We start from the raw sequence: 17,593 nt of genomic DNA, 5'->3' as shown, positions 1-17,593 counted from the left end.
TTCCTGGACGGCGCTGTCAAGATTGGCTATTCTCTTTAGTGTTTGCCTTGTCTACCTTCCTTTCACCTCCTCACAACCAAAATTTGACCAAAAATCACAAAGGAACGCCCCTAGAATTTGGCGAAAAACATAGCGATACAACGTTTAAGCAACGTATCCTATGGACTAAGACCTGGGCAGGAAGGATAAAGAGGTGAGGTAAATTTAGGCACCTCCTCAAAAAAGTAGGAGCGTCTGAACTAGACAGCCGTCAGCAGCAGTGCTAGCTAGCTAGCTTCCAGCAGGAACTGCTATCGACTCCCCTGCAGTTTACTACAGAAAACCTAACGGATTTGTACCGATGCGTCATTGCAAAACATAGGCATAATTGCTAGTACAAAGTATTTGACACGACATTGTGAAAGTAATTTCCAATATGCCGGTAGCCAACTTGCTAGCAGGCTAGCTAACTAGCCAGCAGTAGCCAACACTTAATCATGTTGGCCACAGCACAGAATGCAAGCTTAGCAGGCTAACGTAATGTTACCGAGCTCGTTGGAACGCTAATATCGTCGTAAGTGAGCACTGTAATGAAAAAAACACTTGACAGCTTCAAAACTAATAACAGATTTCTATTAACAGGCTGTCAAATGCAAATTGATTTTTATAAGATAATATAATTGTACATTCTTGACAGTCAACTAGCCTACTTATCTAGCTGGGCCTGTGGTATTCAGTAGGAATCAACAGAGTAATAAAAGAGAGAGAATGTCTCATCACATTATGTAAAGACAGTGGTACTTAATGCTTTATTCAGTGATACGTTTTTACTTTAAATGTAGAATGCCAGTAAGCTTTCACAATCACACATACCTCATCTAGTAAGTGTTCTGTTATCTGAACTCTTTTCAATTTTTTTTCCAGGCAAAGCTTTGCAGTCTCAAACATTATCTCCCTCTGGCACCTATTGGTACTCTGCTGCAAAGCTCCACCTTTACTCCAGCCTACCAAGCACTCCTACCCAACAAGAGTATGTCCCAACTCCAGTTTCAGTGTCCAGGTAACTCCATGTCTGGAGCTGTGCTAGCTACCACCCCACTGCAACTACCACCCCACTCCCAACCTGGCTACAGTATTCCCTGTTCATCGAGCCCCCTGCCCTCAGAGAGTGCCAGTCACCCTCTCAGGAGCTCTGCTCTGCCCTCAGGCTCAGCCACTGCCTTCAGCCCCCAATCAGGTTTGTGTGTGCGTTTTCACTTTCAGGTTGATTCCCAAGCATCCACGAAATATACACAGAGCCATCGACTTGTACCTGAATAACTAACAAGCCTCACTCTCTGTTGTTCTGTTTTAGTATCTAACATGGCAAACCCTAAAGAGAAGACCCCCATGTGTCTGGTGAATGAGTTAGCCCGTTTTAATAAAATCCAGCCTGAGTACAAACTGCTGTGTGAACAAGGACCAGCTCATTCTAAGGTAACAGCAGCCATTCACTTCCTCTGCAGAAAACCTGAGACGTGTCACTGGGAGGCTGTACGCCAACGTAGTGCCAAAGGCCTCATCCTGTCTTTGTCTCTGTTCCCTCCCCCAGATCTTCTCAGTGAGACTGACCCTGGGAGATCAGCGCTGGGAGGCAGAGGGGACCAGTATTAAGAAAGCCCAGCACTCGGCTGCTGCGTCCGCCCTGGCACAGACCACCCTGCCCAAACCCAGTATGAGGAGTCCCCGCAACACAGGCAAGAACCCAAACGGTCTGTTCCGAGAGGCAGACCCTGCGTGTGTTTGTGTGTGCTCTGTTCTGTCACACATATTTTATAGCATTTCCAATACCTTCGTAAATAATCCAGGTTTCTGTTTTGTTTTGGGGGGCGGTGGTATATTTGTAGTAGACTGCATGACACACACCATGGAGTTGAATGCACTTTGTATGAAGCTGGGGAAGAAGCCTATATACAAACCTATTGACCCGTACCCTGGTATGAGACCCAGCTTCAACTACAACATCAGGCCTCCTGGGCCTTACCAGCACTCCATGCAACAGTGAGTCCACTCACCTCACCCTTCAACTGGCATTTATTAACAGTGAGCTGACATGTAGTACCTTCCTACAGGCAGGGTGTCCAGCATGAGTGAAAGGTGCATGTCGTGCTGTCCTCCCCCAGGTACTACTATCCGTTTCCCCCAGTGGGGACAGTGCTCTACCACATGGAGCTCTCCATCGGAGGCCAACAGTTCCATGGGAAGGGGCGCACCCGGCAGCTTGCCAAACACGACGCAGCGGCCAAAGCGCTCAAAGTGCTGCAGAAGGAGCCAATGCTGCAGCAGCTGCCAGAGGTGAGAGAGGGAGATCCATACGAACACGCTTACTGGGATAGAACAGCTTCACTCTAGGTCATTGTCCAATGCTCGACATTGCAGATAAACGGAGAACCCGAGGAAGAGAATCTCAACAAATCCGAAATCAGCCAAGTGTTTGAAATTGCACTGAAGAGGAACTTGCCAGTTGACTTTGAGGTTTGAATTGATCTCCATGTCACACACGTACCCCTGTTTCACTGTTTTGGATCAATCAAGCATTCGTTTCAATTGAGCAGGTTGAGTCAGGTACTAAAAGAGATCTTTTACCGTGCCGTTACGTTCCTGCCCCCCCCCCATCCCGCCCCAGGTTCTGCAGGAGGCCGGCCCCCCGCACATGAAGAGCTTCATGGTGCGTGTGACCGTCGGGGAGTTTTCTGGGGAAGGTGAGGGAAAGAGTAAAAAGATCGCCAAAAAGCTAGCAGCCACGGCAGTGCTGGAAGAGCTCAGGAGGCTGCCCCACCTGCCCACCGTGGAGAAGATGCTGCCACGGATCAAGAAGAAAACCAAGTCCATCATCAAGGTGAGGGCCTCAGACGACACTGACGAGGGCCATCGGGCCCTTTTAAAAAACCTGGAAGGAGGCATAGCTAAGCTGTTGGTGAACTTGCGACCATGCTCCCGGGGGCTGTCGCTGACGTGTGTGTGCCCTGCAGCTGCAGACGAGCCCAGAGTACGGCCAGGGCATGAACCCCATCAGCCGCCTGGCTCAGATCCAGCAGGCCAAGAAGGAGAAGGAGCCCGAGTACAACATGGTAACGGAGAGGGGCCTGCCTCGACGCAGGGAGTTTGTCATGCAGGTCAGTAAAGCCAGGAACTGACAGCGGCTGCTGAGGATTGGCCTGGAATTCACAAGGGTCGTCTGGTTGTTTTGAACAGGTGACTGTGTGCGGTCAGTGTGCTGAGGGGATGGGTCCCAGTAAGAAGGTGGCCAAGAGGAACGCAGCAGAGAAGATGCTGGAGCTGTTGGGATACAAAGTGCCTCAGCCTCTACCCCCCAAACCGGCACTTAAAACAGATGAGAAGGTACTGTTGCGCTTTGCACATGGTTAGCAGCATGGCTAGATTAGAACATCAAGATTGGTGTGACACCGCAGGATCTAGTGTTGTAGCTGACCTGTGTCTGTGGTCAACTGAAGGCTCCTCTGAAGAAGCCAGGAGATGGACGGAAGGTGACCTTCTTTGAACCAGGTTCTGTGGATGAAGTCGCTCTGGGTGACCATCAGGGGAGAGGTGCTTTGAGTCCTCATACTCCTATGTCATATTTGGAATGCTTTGCATGATCTATAATAGTCATTGTCACAGTATTTGAACAAATTATGGTTCATGCATTCTGTGATAGCATACCTTTCATCCTCGTGTTTATAATTGGTATGCTCTCTGCCCCCCCCCCCCCCCCACCCCTCCAGCCTCCTCCAAGGAGGAAGACTTCCGCATACCTTACCTCAGCCACCAGCAGCTTCCTGCAGGTATCCTGCCCATGGTGCCTGAGGTGGCCCAGGCAGTGGGGGCCTGCCAAGGGCCCCATGCCAAGGACTACAGCCGTGTCATGGCCAACCCAGCCATGGCCACAATCACTGCCATGATTGCCAACGAGCTGCTGTATGCTGGTACCTCCCTGACGGCAGAGACCATCCTGAAGAGCAAAAACAGCCTGGGCCACTTACCCCACGGCCCCCTCACCAGACCCTCAGAACAGCTCAGTTATCTGGCCACAGTGCAGGGCCTTCAGGTACTCACTCATACTGTCTTTAAAACCTCACTACAACTGACCTTATTGGCTGATGTTTCTTCACTGGCGCCCTCTCATAACAGCCATACAAGCAACACGCTAACTAAGTTCACATGTTTTTCTGTCGTTCTGTTTTCAGGTGGAATACAAAGACTTCCCCAAAAACAACAAGAACGAGTTTGTGTCTCTTATCAACTGCTCCTCCCAGCCGCCGCTTATTAGCCATGGGATCGGGAAGGATGTGGATTCCTGTCACGACATGGTATGTCAGCGCTACAAAGTTACACTGATATACCTCACTGGGCTGGACCAGTGTACTTTAGTAATTGATGGAGTTTTAACTGCAGGCCAATTTCATGGTCTCCTAGACATGAAGCTCGAAGACACTGTATGTAACTGTATGTATGGGTTAACTGTTGTCAGTGATTCTAACAAGCCAAGGCTAACAGAGCTGTGTGTTTTCTGTTTTTGTCCTGCTTGCAAACAGGCTGCCTTGAATATACTGAAGTTACTCTCTGAACTGGACCAGCAGTCCAATGACAGGACAGGAAACGGACCAATTTCTGGGTAAGGCGGGACTCAGCTCTCTGCAGCTCAGGTTCTGAGGAAGAACAGAACAGGAAGTGAATCCTATATTTGGGAGGTAGTCATGCTGATTTTATCTTTCTACAGGTGTGGCAAACAGGACATGGAAGGCGACTCTTTGCTCAAACAGGCTAACTCAAGCACCTTGGTACAGACTCTGGATGGCACAGTGTAAACACAGGATTGGTTGTTTGAAAAAGCACTAGAGAAAACTCAGACACTGTGTTCTGATTGGCTGTCTTTGCAGGCCACAGGAAGCTGCGGACAATGTAGACTCTAAAGCATCTCTCCTCGTATTCAATGTTACAAAATGTTCACAGTTAAACAAGATTGATAGAAGATTGGTAGATTTCCTCTCCTTAATGTTGTTTAATTGTACACATTATTTATTTTTTATGTCGCTTATTAGATAATGTAGCTGCATCCTATTCTATGACATAGCGGTTATCATTGACATGTGGTTGAAATCCAAAGGAATTATGATAACTGTGAAAAGAGATTTTGTGTTGTCTCAGACAGATTTGTTGATTCTGTTTTAATTGTTTTATCATGCCTTACCTGCTTGAGGTCTTGAGTAGGTTGTTACATTTGAGTTTGGAACCCCTTTCTAGGCTAGGATGCAGCTTATGAACCACTGTTGATTTTCCTAGAGTGCTTTTATATCAACAACCACAAGTGAAGTGTTTATCTACATTACCATGTAGGGCTGGGAAGGTTTTGTGACTAAATGTAGCGTGTGATGTCGTGATGTTGTCCCCACCCTGTGTGGTGGGCCAGTATAAGTCTCTGTTGCGTATGTACGGTCTAAGCACGATGTCTCCCCCCCTCCCCCCGCAACTCCCCAAACTCCCCCTTGTCACATCAGTCTCCCTGATGCCCGTCCCCTCAGTGTCAACCCCCCCCCCCCCTCTCTGCTCCCCATGGAATGTAAATAAAACCTGTGTGCTGTCAAACACAAAACAAGGTCAAAAAGCTGTCATGGAGATGTTCTCAGCTGTGATGTGTGTTGCATATGTTTTATGATTGGACTGAGTTGACTCACATGAAGATGTGAGTCAGGGAATATTTTACTTCATGTAAACACAATCCTTATGCCAGGATTCTTAGTAAAGCATATAGACATCTGACGTAATTGTTGACTAGTCTGAACAATGTTACAAGCACGGTTTTATATCAGTTGCTGATTGTAAGTCATCACCTTGCTTCCAGTGTTCAAACACATTGTAGGGACTGACGCTTGATTTAGAATAGACAGTCTGGTAGCTTTTACCCACTCAGTGCTAATGGCATTCCTGGCTGAGAAATCATCAAGCACATGCTACCATATTGTCTTCTTGTATATTCAGTCAACCTCCTGCACTGCAAACATATCTGTTCTGCAAATCAAACACTTCTTGCAGAGCTCAAAACCACTACCTTCAATTGATTGAAAACCTGTTACAGCAAGACCAATCTTTGGTTTATTGAATGCAATCAGTGCACCACCGTCAGTGCTGATTGCCTCTGATGGAATCAACCTCTTTGTCATCTTTAGCAGAGCCCAATTTGAGACTTATCCAACTAGGTGTTGTTAGGGACCAGTCAGTGGACAGGCCGGGGCGAGTCGCTGGGGATTAGGTGAGCTGTGAAAGGCCGTTGGTGGTGCGTTTCTTCATTGCGTCAACAAAGGGATACATGCACTTGTCAGATCCCGTGAACCTGTAGGTTATCACGTTTGATTCCCATGGCAGTAACCTGGAGGGAAGAAAGAAGCACATGAGGCCAAAGTTGGAAAAAAGGGGGGGACACCAAGCATACACCGAGACAACATTTTGGGGTCTGATTGAACAGGCCTCTGTACTCACGCTCGGCATATGTAGGCAAGGTAAGTGATGCGGGGGATGCACACCATGGGCTGGTCTATGAGGATGGCATTCATGGCCTCCTCCACACAGTATAAGGGGTCAAGTGGTGACAGGAACAACTCAGCCTCGTCCCTTGAGGGGGTGCCAGAGAGCAAAGATAAGCATCCTGTCAGTGGGAAGATCAGGATCCACCATGTAGACCTCACAAATGTATTAGCATCATACAGCATGATGTGTCAGATCATTTGATGTTTGTCCATCAACCTTTAACCACAATCCTCAGACACAGTCCTAAGTGTGGAATCTTACCGGATCCTGCAGCCCTCAAACATGCCAGTGTCCACAATGTATGGGCACACCAAAGTGGTTTTGATTCCTTCGATCTCCTCGGCTGCCAGCTCGTGTGCTAACGACTCATGGAAACCCACCGCTGCAAACTTGCTGGCACAGTAATCCTGCCCCAGACACAAAACACAGCACACTTCAGGCATTTTTACAGTGATCTTTACCTTAGTCATTAGTGTATAAACTGGGATACTTGATTCTGATTCCTATTGTTAATCGGAGTCTTTGCTCTCTGGACGTCCAGGTTCACCTCGACACACGCTGTGCTGAAGAGCCCCAGGACGCTGGCCACCGTCACAATGTGCCCATGGTTCTGAGTCTTCATCGGGGGAAGGAAGGCCTTGACTGTCTGTGGGAAAGAGAAAGAGAAAGCTTTCACTGAACATCTTACCGTATGATTCAGGCTTATGTGAAGATAATTAAGAAAAGGGTATTAGCATATGACTGTAGGCAACGGAGTGAGTAAGACTGCAGAGTAGGCTTCTTAAAAGTTGCTCAATGTGAAGGGAGCTTATCCTGCATGTGCACAGTTGCTGTGGTAAGAGGGTTAGCGGGTTAGAGGGTCAGAGGGAGAAGCCCAGAACCCTTTAGCTGGCTCAGTCTGTTGGTGTCGCTATGCTAAAGGGATAGAATCGTATTAAAGCTATGCATTTTACACATCATGTCAGACTGCACAATAACCTGCCCCGTGAATGTCTCGTGGCAGCTGGTGTAAGGCTCCAGCAATGCAGAGACTGATGGAAACTACTACGTACATCATCTTTATGGGATTGTCGTTCCATTAGAAAACATTATGTTATCCTACATGACAGTTGTAAAATTATGTGGCTCATGGTTTGAAAGAAAGTTAGAAAATCTTTCTTGAGACTCTTCTACCGTCAGGCATATTATAAGATATTATGACTGAATTGCACTCATTGATTGCATATAATTGTAAATTCAGATCTATTAAGCAATGTTGAGCTTGTAACGCTTCATGTTCCAAAGCTCACATCGTGGGCCATTATGATGATGACCACACCACCCCTCCACCCTCCGTGTTCCAGCCTCACAACCAGTCTGAGGGGGCTTACCCAGAAGAGGGCGTGGCAGTTGACCTTCATGGTCCTCTCCAACATTTCATCGGGGCAGTCCAGCATGCGTTCCCCAGCCACCACCCCAGCGTTGTTGACCAGGATGGTGACATCACGGCCCAGATCCTTTCGCACCAGGTCAGCGGCACGGTACACCTCTTCCCGGTTGGTCACATCCACCGTGTAGGGGTGCGCCGTGCCCCCCTCCTCACGCACCAGCTTGGCCGTCTGCTCATTGCCACTGGCGTTGACGTCCCATAACACCACTTCAGCCCCTTTCTTGATAAACTCCAGGGCAAAGAGGCGCCCCAGTGCTCCCCCAGCACCGGTGATGAGCACCAGCTCCCCATCCACTGGCTTGGAGCGCGGCTTGAAGACAAGCTGCACAGTGGCACGCAGGATGGAGTACAACACATCCAGCAGCATCATCTGCCAATCCATCAGGAAAATCATCTCGCCCTCCTTGTCTGGTCTGGTGATAGAACAGTTCTGACTAGAAGCAGTATGGATCCTACTTTATGTGAACGTGTGAAATATTTACAGAGCACCTCGCCTCTTTTGTCCCTGACTGAGCAAGTGGTTGTGAGAGTGCTACGGATACTGGTGTTTCCCTCCTTCTGTGAGGAGCGTTTAAGGTCTATATAAACTCTTCTCTCCCGGATTAGAGCTAATTCTTTGAGCCCCTATAGAAAACCACTTTTTTTATGCATGTATGTTTGCATTACCATATGTAACTCTTTCCAACTACACAACATTCATAGTAGTATTAGAGGTGTGTCTCACAATTTTTCTAAGGCTGATGTTATAAGCATCCACAATCCTCCTGTTACAACACATGACTCTTGATCCCACAGACACAGTGCACTAAATGTGCAAGTTGGTCCCTGCTTTTCATGTGCACCATGTGGAATACAGAGAAGCCTAAAACAGAGTACATTAAAGCAGAGCAGAGTACAGCAGACTATAGTAGAGTCCTCATCAAGTACTCATTAATGATGCAAAACTTTTTGCAAAGCTTTTTTCAACAACAAAAAATTGTTTTCAACCTTTGAAAACGTTTTTTCAAATTATTTTTCTAAAATATTTTGTCAACTTGTCAAACTTTTTGGGAGGTCAAAACTTTTTTTTCACAAGCAACACGACACAAAAATATTTGTTCGTATGCACCATGTGGAATTGTTCTCATGTCAATGGCAGTTCAGTTATTGTAGTCGGCATGTATGTAACTGGGCCTCACCATACCCAGACATTGTCACCAGCTACAGCCTACTGGAATGGCAATTAACTCACACACTGTGGTAGAAACTGTAAGGATAAAGTTTCCCAGGTAACTGGTAAATGTTTTGAGTTTATATTTGCAAATTTTGTCTTGTGAGTTTGTCCCACTTTGAACCCTTGGTTATGGTATTTCGGGCAGAAAGCTGAGACTCGAGACATTGCTCACTGTATGAAGTGAGAACATAAGAAGATTACGTACGCGTGCATAGTAAATCTTAGAATAGATGCTTATGTTCTGAGCAGGCGATGTTTGTCTGCATTGTGCGTGTGAATACTACTTCTATTGTTAATGTATAAACGTTTGATGTTTTCTCATGTTGATCACTGAAAGTTAAGACACTAAACAAGGAAAAGTAAGAGACCTAAACTCATGCATGTGAGTCATGGTGGAGTATACAACTAATCCTACACATTTATAATGTCCATAAACATGCAATCCAGTGATAAAAAAGCTATATTGTTGGGTTTACTTGGTTCTTGATAACACTTTTTGAGTCTGCTTGAGCTCCACCCTGGCAATAAAAAAAGACACCTTATCAGCAGTCACATTACAGTAGTCCAACTTGTTAAATGCTGCAGATATGACAGGATATCTTTTGAGACTGACTCCAGTTAGCTTAAGTCTACAGTATAGGTGTGATCTACATTTTGGGATACTTGGCCTTTTGGCACAAAAGGCTGCATGCCAGCAGGTCTTGTAGGATGTGCCTCAGTAAATAAATGAGTCAGTGTTTAATCATTGTTACTGCAGCTGTTATTGCTGCTAGGTGTGTGATCTAATCCTATCAGGTCCTTATGAAACATTGTCTTCTCTCCAGTCAGCCCATAACATTTTAAATTAGTACTATACTATTTATTAATTTGAATACATAATTATCTAAATAATTTACAAAACATTATTCATATTCACAGGCACGCAGCATTATATACACAGATATAAATAAAAATAATTATAATAAGACTTTTTTATACAGTATAGCACATTTCATACAAGAATTGCAGCTCAAAGTGCTTTACATAAAATCAATAAAAACAATATTATAAGTAATAAAAGTATAAAAGAATCTTATGTCAGGGTATTCATGCAAGTATATGTGCCTGCTTGCCATGTGCACCATGTGGACATTGCTGTCATGCTATGAACAATGGGAAATAATCTTTGTGACATTTGATAGAACAGTGAGTAGACTTTTGAAGCTGATTGAAAGTTTATTAGAGCGGTAAATGGTCAACGTCTGCCCTCTATAGGGCCCCCTACATGGGGCTGGGCCATTGTGAAGGTACTGCAGTCAGCTCTCTCTCCCTCTCTCTCTCTCTCTCTCTCTCTCTCTCTCTCTCTCTCTCTCTCTCTCTCTCTCTCTCTCTCTCTCTCTCTCTCTCTCTCTCTCTCTCTCTCTCTCTCTCCCTCCCTCCCTCTCTCTCTGTATGTCTGAGTTGGACTGACCCTACATACTCTCTCTCTCTCCTTTCCTTGTCTGTCTCTCTGTCTCTCTCTCTCTGTCTCTCTCTCTCTGTCTCTCTCTCTCTCTCTCTCTCTCTCTCTCTCTGGGAATGTGTATGTGAGTGGACGTCTGTACTCTGTGGGACTGTCCTGTCTACATTATTGTTCTTTCTGCATGAATGACCTCAGTCATTGGAATTTGATTAATCCATTATTTTCATATGTTTAGGCATGCGTGGTCAGAAAAACTTGCTGCTCATGCCAACAGTGTCACAGAGGAAGTGTTGAGCAAAGTCAACAGGCTGTTTATCCTCCCAAAACCTTTGCAAGGAAAAGTAGACACAGGACAGACACTTTCTACACTACTATTTGCTTGCCATTGTTCTGACCACATGCCCAATGGGCCTGGGTAAAGCTGCACATGCTTTAGACAGTACCATGATCAACATCCCTTCCAAATGACCTGATCAGCAATCGAGGTTTAATGACAAAGATACCCCCAAATGCCTATGCTCAACTATCATCCTTAAAATCACAGAATCTCCCCCAAATGATCCAAGCCATGATCCAAGCCATTAGCCAAAATGTCGTCAGGGATTGTGTACACTTGTGAAGATTATAGGCCTATGTCAGCTGTTCCTTGTTCAGAGGTGAAAGTTTTTGTCGGATGTTTTTTTTTTACAAAGGTTACAGTGAAAAAGCAGTGGACTAAAAGTACTTTATTGTAGCTCTGAATCGATGGACCATGTCGCCGGTAAAACTGCCCCTTTAAGAGAGGTAGAAAGTTGGCATAGCTGAATAAGCATGAGTAGCGTCAGGCACTTCGACACGAATCAACTCAAATCAGCAAGGGACCATCTGAGCGATCCGGAGTTTTAAAATTGTTATATATATATATATATATATGAATGTCTTGATTGGTTTTTAAGTGAAGTAAAACAGTACCCTTTACTTTTTTTGCATGTGAGCGCAACATTTACGCACTCTGGAAAAAAGTGTCGGAAGTGGGATTGCCGAGACTTTGCACCATTTATTGCAATGCACCGGCGAAGGCTAACCGACAAACGCATTTACACTTGTGTTTGTTTACTGGTTTTCCTCGTCACTACAAGCGAGGCTGGGTGTCAGGATGCGGGTAAATGTTGCACCGGCCGAGACCCGTCGTGCGTCAGTACAGGATGGAGAGCTGACCGTTCTTATGGCACCTGCTACTGCGACCAAGCTTGTGTGTCTACTCTGGACTGCTGTCATGATTATGAGCTTGCCTGTCCAGGTTTGTAATATCTTGGGACATCCATACAACAGTTGAGCTTCTGTCCTCTGTGTTGTGGGTTCTGTAATAGACCCAAACCAATAAAGAGTTGATCTCAGGTTATGTACTGTAAATTTAGCCTAGTGTCTCATTATCTGTGTATGTCCATGCTCCTACTGTAGCTGTGTCCTGTGTGGTGAGTGAGTGGACCATGTGGTCTGGCTGTGCAGTGCCATGCAGAGCCACGGTACGCATGCGTAGCAGGAAGGTCCTAGTAGAGCCACACAACAGAGGGGAACCTTGTCCGTATCTGGAAGAACGTGCTGGCTGTGCAGATTACATGGACCACCATCGACAGTGCCACAGTTCACTAGGTGAGGACCCCTAGGTTGGTACAAATCCAAAATGGCAAAATGGTATGCTTGATCAGTGTATGTTAACATTATGGGTTGTCACCATTAATGTTTGTTCTGTAGTCCCAGCTCTCATCACCACTGGTGGCTATGGCAACGCCAGGAAGAAAAGAGACATTCCTGACATTGGTGACGTCATAGGGTGAGAAGTCCAGTCAATATATAAGTGTGTTATAAACGTAACTAGGCCTACAATACCACGGGTGAACCCTATTATTAGCCCTTGGAAATAACCTAACTTTTCCCCCCTATACGGCGCCTCTGCCTATTATATGTGTATGATCTTGTAATATTTGGATTTGTGTGTGTGTGTGGCAGTTATTGTGTGCAGTTTGAGCTGACCTCACTGACTGGAGGATGTCAGCACAGTGTGGGGCCACACACACGGTGGATGCAGTATCTAAGAGAGGGCCACCGGGTGTGTGTGGAATGTCAGCCTCCAGCTCTTGTTGCTGGACACAAACACTGCACTGGAGATGGAGAGGTGGAGGATGAGGGCAGGTAAGACAGAGGAGAGGGTACCTTTTTATGACCAATAAAAAGCATATTGTTAATAGTTTGATGGTGTCAGAACTATCCTTACTACTGGCTATGTAACAGTGAACCGTGTGTCTGCGATTAAGATATTTTACAGTATGTACACATAGTCTACTGAAGTGTCTAATTGTTTAAATAATCGGAAAAGGTACACTATTTCTACTTCCAATTTGTACTTTTCAGGCTTTAAAGGATAAAAAACGACACATATTCTCATGGGGCAGGAAGTGATGCAGTGCCACCTTCTTTTTCATTAATTGGAGATGTGACCACTAGATGGCAGTCTTAGACTGTTACCACATACATTTACATTTAGTCATTTAGCAGACACTCTTATCCAGAGCGACTTACAGTAAGTACAGGGACATTCCCCCCGAGGCAAGTAGGGTGAAGTGCCTTGCCCAAGGACACAACGTCATTTTGGCATGGCCGGGAATCGAATTGGCAACCTTCTGATTACTAGCCCTCTTCCCTCACCGCTCAGCCACCTGACTCCTGTACTTACTGCAGATGAATCACAGTATCTCTCTCTGTCTCTATCTTAAATCTCTCGCACTCTTCTTTTCTTCTTATCTTTCTACCTCTCTCAGGAGGCAGTCTCTCCAGTGGCAGGCGGTGGGGAACCCACGGTGTCGCGGTGTGTGGCGTCGTGTCGGGAGGCTAGACTCCTGCTCCTGCCCAACGGTCCACAGCTTCCTCTTCATTTAATGCCATCCACTCCCTCAGATCTCCTCCAGTCTTAACCCACTCTCCACACAGAAGCCACGTCCTTAGCAGTGTGCTCCTGTTTACTGGAAACAGTAAGGTGCTTTATAGACTGTAGGGTTACATGACATTACAGGAGTCATGCCACGTTTGTTTACAACATGATTATGACGTAGAAAATATTTGGAATGTCATGGTTATATTGGGTGTAAAAGCTGTTATGTTTGTTTAAGTCCCTACAAACCAAACAGTAGCGTATACTGTATGTCTGTCTCATTGCTGTGGTTGCTGTTTGTTGTAGTAGTTTCTCCTCTGTCAGCCGGCCGCGCCTTCAATAATGCATGTAATTCAATACAATAATCAATAACCAAACCATTATGTAATCCGATTTATTTCATTTTTTGTCATCCAAGGGGAATGTTGCCTTTTTAAAAGAAATAGAAAGATCTTGGGACATTGAGACACTTTTTACATGACAGGTTCTGACGTTGTTAGTGCCATGTCCAGTCACAGATCCAAAGTTACAACATGCATCGAACAACAGAACATTTATACAGTAACAACAGCATAGAAAGTCAACAGGTAAAAATATTACAAAACAAACAGCCTTGAGACCTACAAACAACATCGTAGAAGAGTGGGGGACGTCTTTCAAATAACTTTTTTCAGTTCCCTAGAAATTGTGTACTTTACAAAGACTGATGGCTTCAGCAGGGTTGCGGTCAACTCCCCTCCAAATATACTGAACGTTTGCAAGAGACTTACATTTGAATAGGATGGGACCAAAGATGAGATGGAGAATTGAAATTGGAGTCTATAGTTATCCCGATTTAACTGTACTAGCAAAAAACTATTTGGGTTAACCAATGCATTCTAATTCTCTGGAATTCAGTAATAATCAACAGGATTTGACCAATTTCATAATGTCTTCACATTGTATATGTATATAAAACTAATAAAAGTCACTTGATTGTGCTTTCTTACGTAATGATGACTTAATGACTCTTACAAATCCTGACATCGAAAACCTTCCTTTTGAAGATGACATGAAAGTTAAAGCTTTATTATTCTACAGGCCATGTGGATAATGGGTGGCTCACTTAGTCAGAGAAGACAGCTAGTGATAATATAGGGGCCTTCAACTAATCAAATGCAGTCGAAGATGACTAGCAGCAAAAGTAATGACAGAAGGAAACGTCCTAATCTTTTGAAAAAGTACGCAACAGTATGGCAGTAAACTACCATTTTAAACTACCTTTTTACAAAATCATTTCCAGCTTTTTTTTATCTTCCCTGATGGCTTTCACAACTGCCCAGGTCTGTGTGTGTGCGTGCGTGCTTGCATGTGCATGCATGCATGGTTTTCTTTCTATGGTATGATATTATTCCATCTTTAAGACTTCTATTACTTTATCATGATAATGCTTAATGACAGGCATGAATAATTGATTGTCATCATTTTACAGAAACATTTACAAGGAAAACTGTCCCTGACAACTTTTACATCTAGACCAAAATTGATTTATGAGTATATGAAACAGATGGGACTGAATCCCATGTATCTCAGTATTTAATATTCAATACAGAGACCAGACCAGGCACAATAAGCTAGTACTACATAGATAACAATTTGACCCAAGAGTATTTGAATAGATGTATTTAAAATGAAATTGATTTCAAGCACAATGAGCAAGACAGAATGTTATGATATTATCATTCGATAGATGAACCATGTTACTATGTCACACTAAGTGGACCCAGCTGAAGGATGTGTGCTTATGATCTTAAAGAACAAGCACTCCGCTTTTCTCTTCTTTTCCTCTCACATACAGTACACACACACACACACTTGCACACAAACACACATACATACATTTACATTTAGTCATTTAGCGTACGCTCTTATCCAGAGCGACTTACAGTAAGTACAGGGACATTCCCCCCAAAGCAAGTAGGGTGAAGTGCCTTGCCCAAGGACACAACGTCATTTGGCACGGCTGGGAATCGAACTGGCATCCTTCAGATTACTAGCCCGACTCCCTCACCGCTCAGCCATCTGACTCCCATCCATGTGTACATACAGATGTACACATGCACGTGAGTGGCCAGTTGAGGGCATAGCTTTGTGATGTGGGGTGTTATGTGAAGGTAGAGTTTGCCTTGAAGCAATCTACAGGCAGAAAGAAAAATGTCAGCAAGTAAAAAAGCAGTCTTTAGCATTTCAGGCTAAAGGTGTTCCCCTGTTCTTACATTTCCTGTACACAGTATAATAGCAAAATGGGTTCAGACTGAAATTACATAGACCTTTCTCACTGGAACAACCACCTCAACACATTAACTCATGCACATGCACCCTCCACAGAGTCACACATGCACCCTCCACAGAGGAGCACATGCACACACCGGAAGCAGCTCATCGTCTTCTGAACCAGACTACGCTTTAATCACCAGCTCTTAGCTTGGCTTCCCTATTCCTCTCCTGCAGCTCCTCTTCACGCACGCACACACACACACACACACACGCTCAGCCTCTCCCACAGTCATTGCTATTCCTTTCACACCTCAGTTCCTCTCACTTGAATCCAGTTGAGACGAGAGTGGGAGCAATATATTCTACTCTCAGGAAAAGCAGCATTCTCTCCATCCTGTCTTCTCTGAGCGAGAGAGAAAGAGAGAGCAAAGGGGTGTACAGTACAAAGATACAGTGTCTATGTTATTACAGTATAGAAGGTCTGTCTTAGTTAGAATCACACGTTTATTGAGAGTGCACTGTAATATCCTGTACCTGGAATGTTGGGCTCATTGTTCATTGTTAAGGATCTTGGCACATTCTGTTTATACAGAAGATCGTATGCCCATATGTTGTGTCTGATGAATATACCTGTAGGGGGTTGTGTGTGTGTCTGTGTGTGTGCTTGGACTATATGACTGTGTGAGCATGCATACATTTGATACAATCAGACCTTCCACACCCCAATTAGCAAAGCTGTGCAACGCTGGTACCAGCCGACAGTGGCTGTCACCATGGAAACTGGTGGTAGCTATCGTGAAGTCTGTATACCATACATGTGAGTACATTTTAGTCTGAATAAGTGAGGTTGTATGTCCCATCCACATACATTGGTGCAATAACCACAAGACACAAAAACATGACATATAACACAATCAAAGCCAATGACCAAGTGCTCAGATGGAAGAAAAGTAAACCTTTGCCCTTTTCCATGAGAAGTCCCATGTTTATAATGCCTTTTTATAAACGTTGTTTGGATGACTCAATATTACAGCTTGTACAATTTCCTTGAAATTCGTTCTCTTGAATGAGACTCTTCATTGCTATGCAGACAGACAGATTGTTTATATTTACTTCATCCCCCTCCCCTCCCCTCTCTCTCTCTCTCTCTCTCTCTCTCTCTCTCTCTCTCTCTCTCTCTCTCTCTCTCTCTCTCCCTCTCTCTTCATTTTTCTGTCTCTCTTTCTTACAAACTCTTTCCCCCATCATGAATGTAATCTCTTTGGCTGACTTAATGCAGTAAGATGAAGCATGAGGATGCATGTATTGCAGCAATATCCGGGACTGTATCTATATGTTAATGTACACACACTTTAAACATTACCACAGTCTTCATAAAGCACAATAAAAATTATTTCAAATCTTAACATTTCTTCCACCTTTCCAAGATGACTTGAAAGCACCAGATTGGTTTAATATTGAATATTTAAGAAGACTAAACTTTTTTTCTCTTTTTAAACGTGTTAAATTATTTGAATCAGTTTGTAATCCGAACTATTGCTACAGTGCTCAGGTATCCTTGTGGAGGGTTTGTGGGGTTTGGAGGCAGCATCTTAATACACCAGTGGCCATCGTATTGAAGACTTGTTCTCCTGAGAACCTGATAGTCACAAACACCAGCATACTTGTGCTACACACCCACAAAGTACATATGTTGGACTTTCCTTTTAAGGAGAGCTCCCCTCACTACGAAGGAGACCTTGAAGGTCGTTTATTCCTGACTTTCATACCTTAGCTCAGACCCTCTGCTCTATGGGGCAAATA

The 17,593-nt window shown here is 44.6% G+C and overlaps 3 protein-coding genes across 6 annotated transcripts; 2 read left to right on the top strand and 1 right to left on the bottom strand.

The window, feature by feature from the left end:
* The first annotated feature begins 56 nt into the window (after nt 1–56).
* On the top strand, nt 57–5,623 carry stau1 (staufen double-stranded RNA binding protein 1). 4 transcript variants are annotated; one of them, XM_067242118.1, is made up of 15 exons: nt 57–193; nt 904–1,216; nt 1,334–1,455; nt 1,571–1,715; nt 1,866–2,019; nt 2,142–2,313; nt 2,398–2,493; nt 2,645–2,857; nt 2,997–3,134; nt 3,214–3,360; nt 3,474–3,567; nt 3,744–4,066; nt 4,206–4,328; nt 4,554–4,633; nt 4,739–5,623. In XM_067242118.1, the coding sequence occupies exons 2-15, from the start codon at nt 1,012–1,014 to the stop codon at nt 4,824–4,826; spliced, it is 2,100 nt and encodes a 699-aa protein (XP_067098219.1). In that variant the 5' UTR covers nt 57–193; nt 904–1,011; the 3' UTR covers nt 4,827–5,623. The 4 variants fall into 4 exon arrangements, with proteins under 4 accessions (XP_067098219.1, XP_067098195.1, XP_067098211.1 ...); XM_067242094.1 differs by having other exon boundaries at nt 2,991–3,134; XM_067242110.1 differs by lacking the exon at nt 57–193 and adding an exon at nt 277–553 and having other exon boundaries at nt 2,991–3,134.
* Nucleotides 5,624–6,264: 641 nt separating this feature from the next.
* rdh20 (retinol dehydrogenase 20) lies at nt 6,265–8,366 on the bottom strand. Its single transcript, XM_067228836.1, has 5 exons — nt 7,914–8,366; nt 7,091–7,189; nt 6,805–6,950; nt 6,496–6,627; nt 6,265–6,385 (listed from the first exon to the last, which is right to left on the bottom strand). Exons 1-5 carry the CDS (start codon nt 8,364–8,366, stop codon nt 6,265–6,267), a joined length of 951 nt encoding a protein of 316 aa, XP_067084937.1.
* A 3,165-nt stretch (nt 8,367–11,531) lies between these two features.
* On the top strand, nt 11,532–14,376 carry si:dkey-7k24.5 (somatomedin-B and thrombospondin type-1 domain-containing protein). The gene is made up of 5 exons (XM_067242713.1): nt 11,532–11,905; nt 12,067–12,258; nt 12,361–12,439; nt 12,616–12,798; nt 13,425–14,376. The coding sequence occupies exons 1-5, from the start codon at nt 11,671–11,673 to the stop codon at nt 13,540–13,542; spliced, it is 807 nt and encodes a 268-aa protein (XP_067098814.1). The 5' UTR covers nt 11,532–11,670; the 3' UTR covers nt 13,543–14,376.
* Nucleotides 14,377–17,593: the final 3,217 nt, after the last annotated feature.

This window comes from Osmerus mordax, chromosome 1 (genome assembly GCF_038355195.1).
Source record: "Osmerus mordax isolate fOsmMor3 chromosome 1, fOsmMor3.pri, whole genome shotgun sequence".
In the NCBI taxonomy this organism is placed as follows: Eukaryota; Metazoa; Chordata; class Actinopteri; order Osmeriformes; family Osmeridae; genus Osmerus; species Osmerus mordax.
The sequence above is the reverse complement of the archived record's forward strand: the minus strand, read 5'-3'. Positions and strand labels throughout refer to the sequence as shown.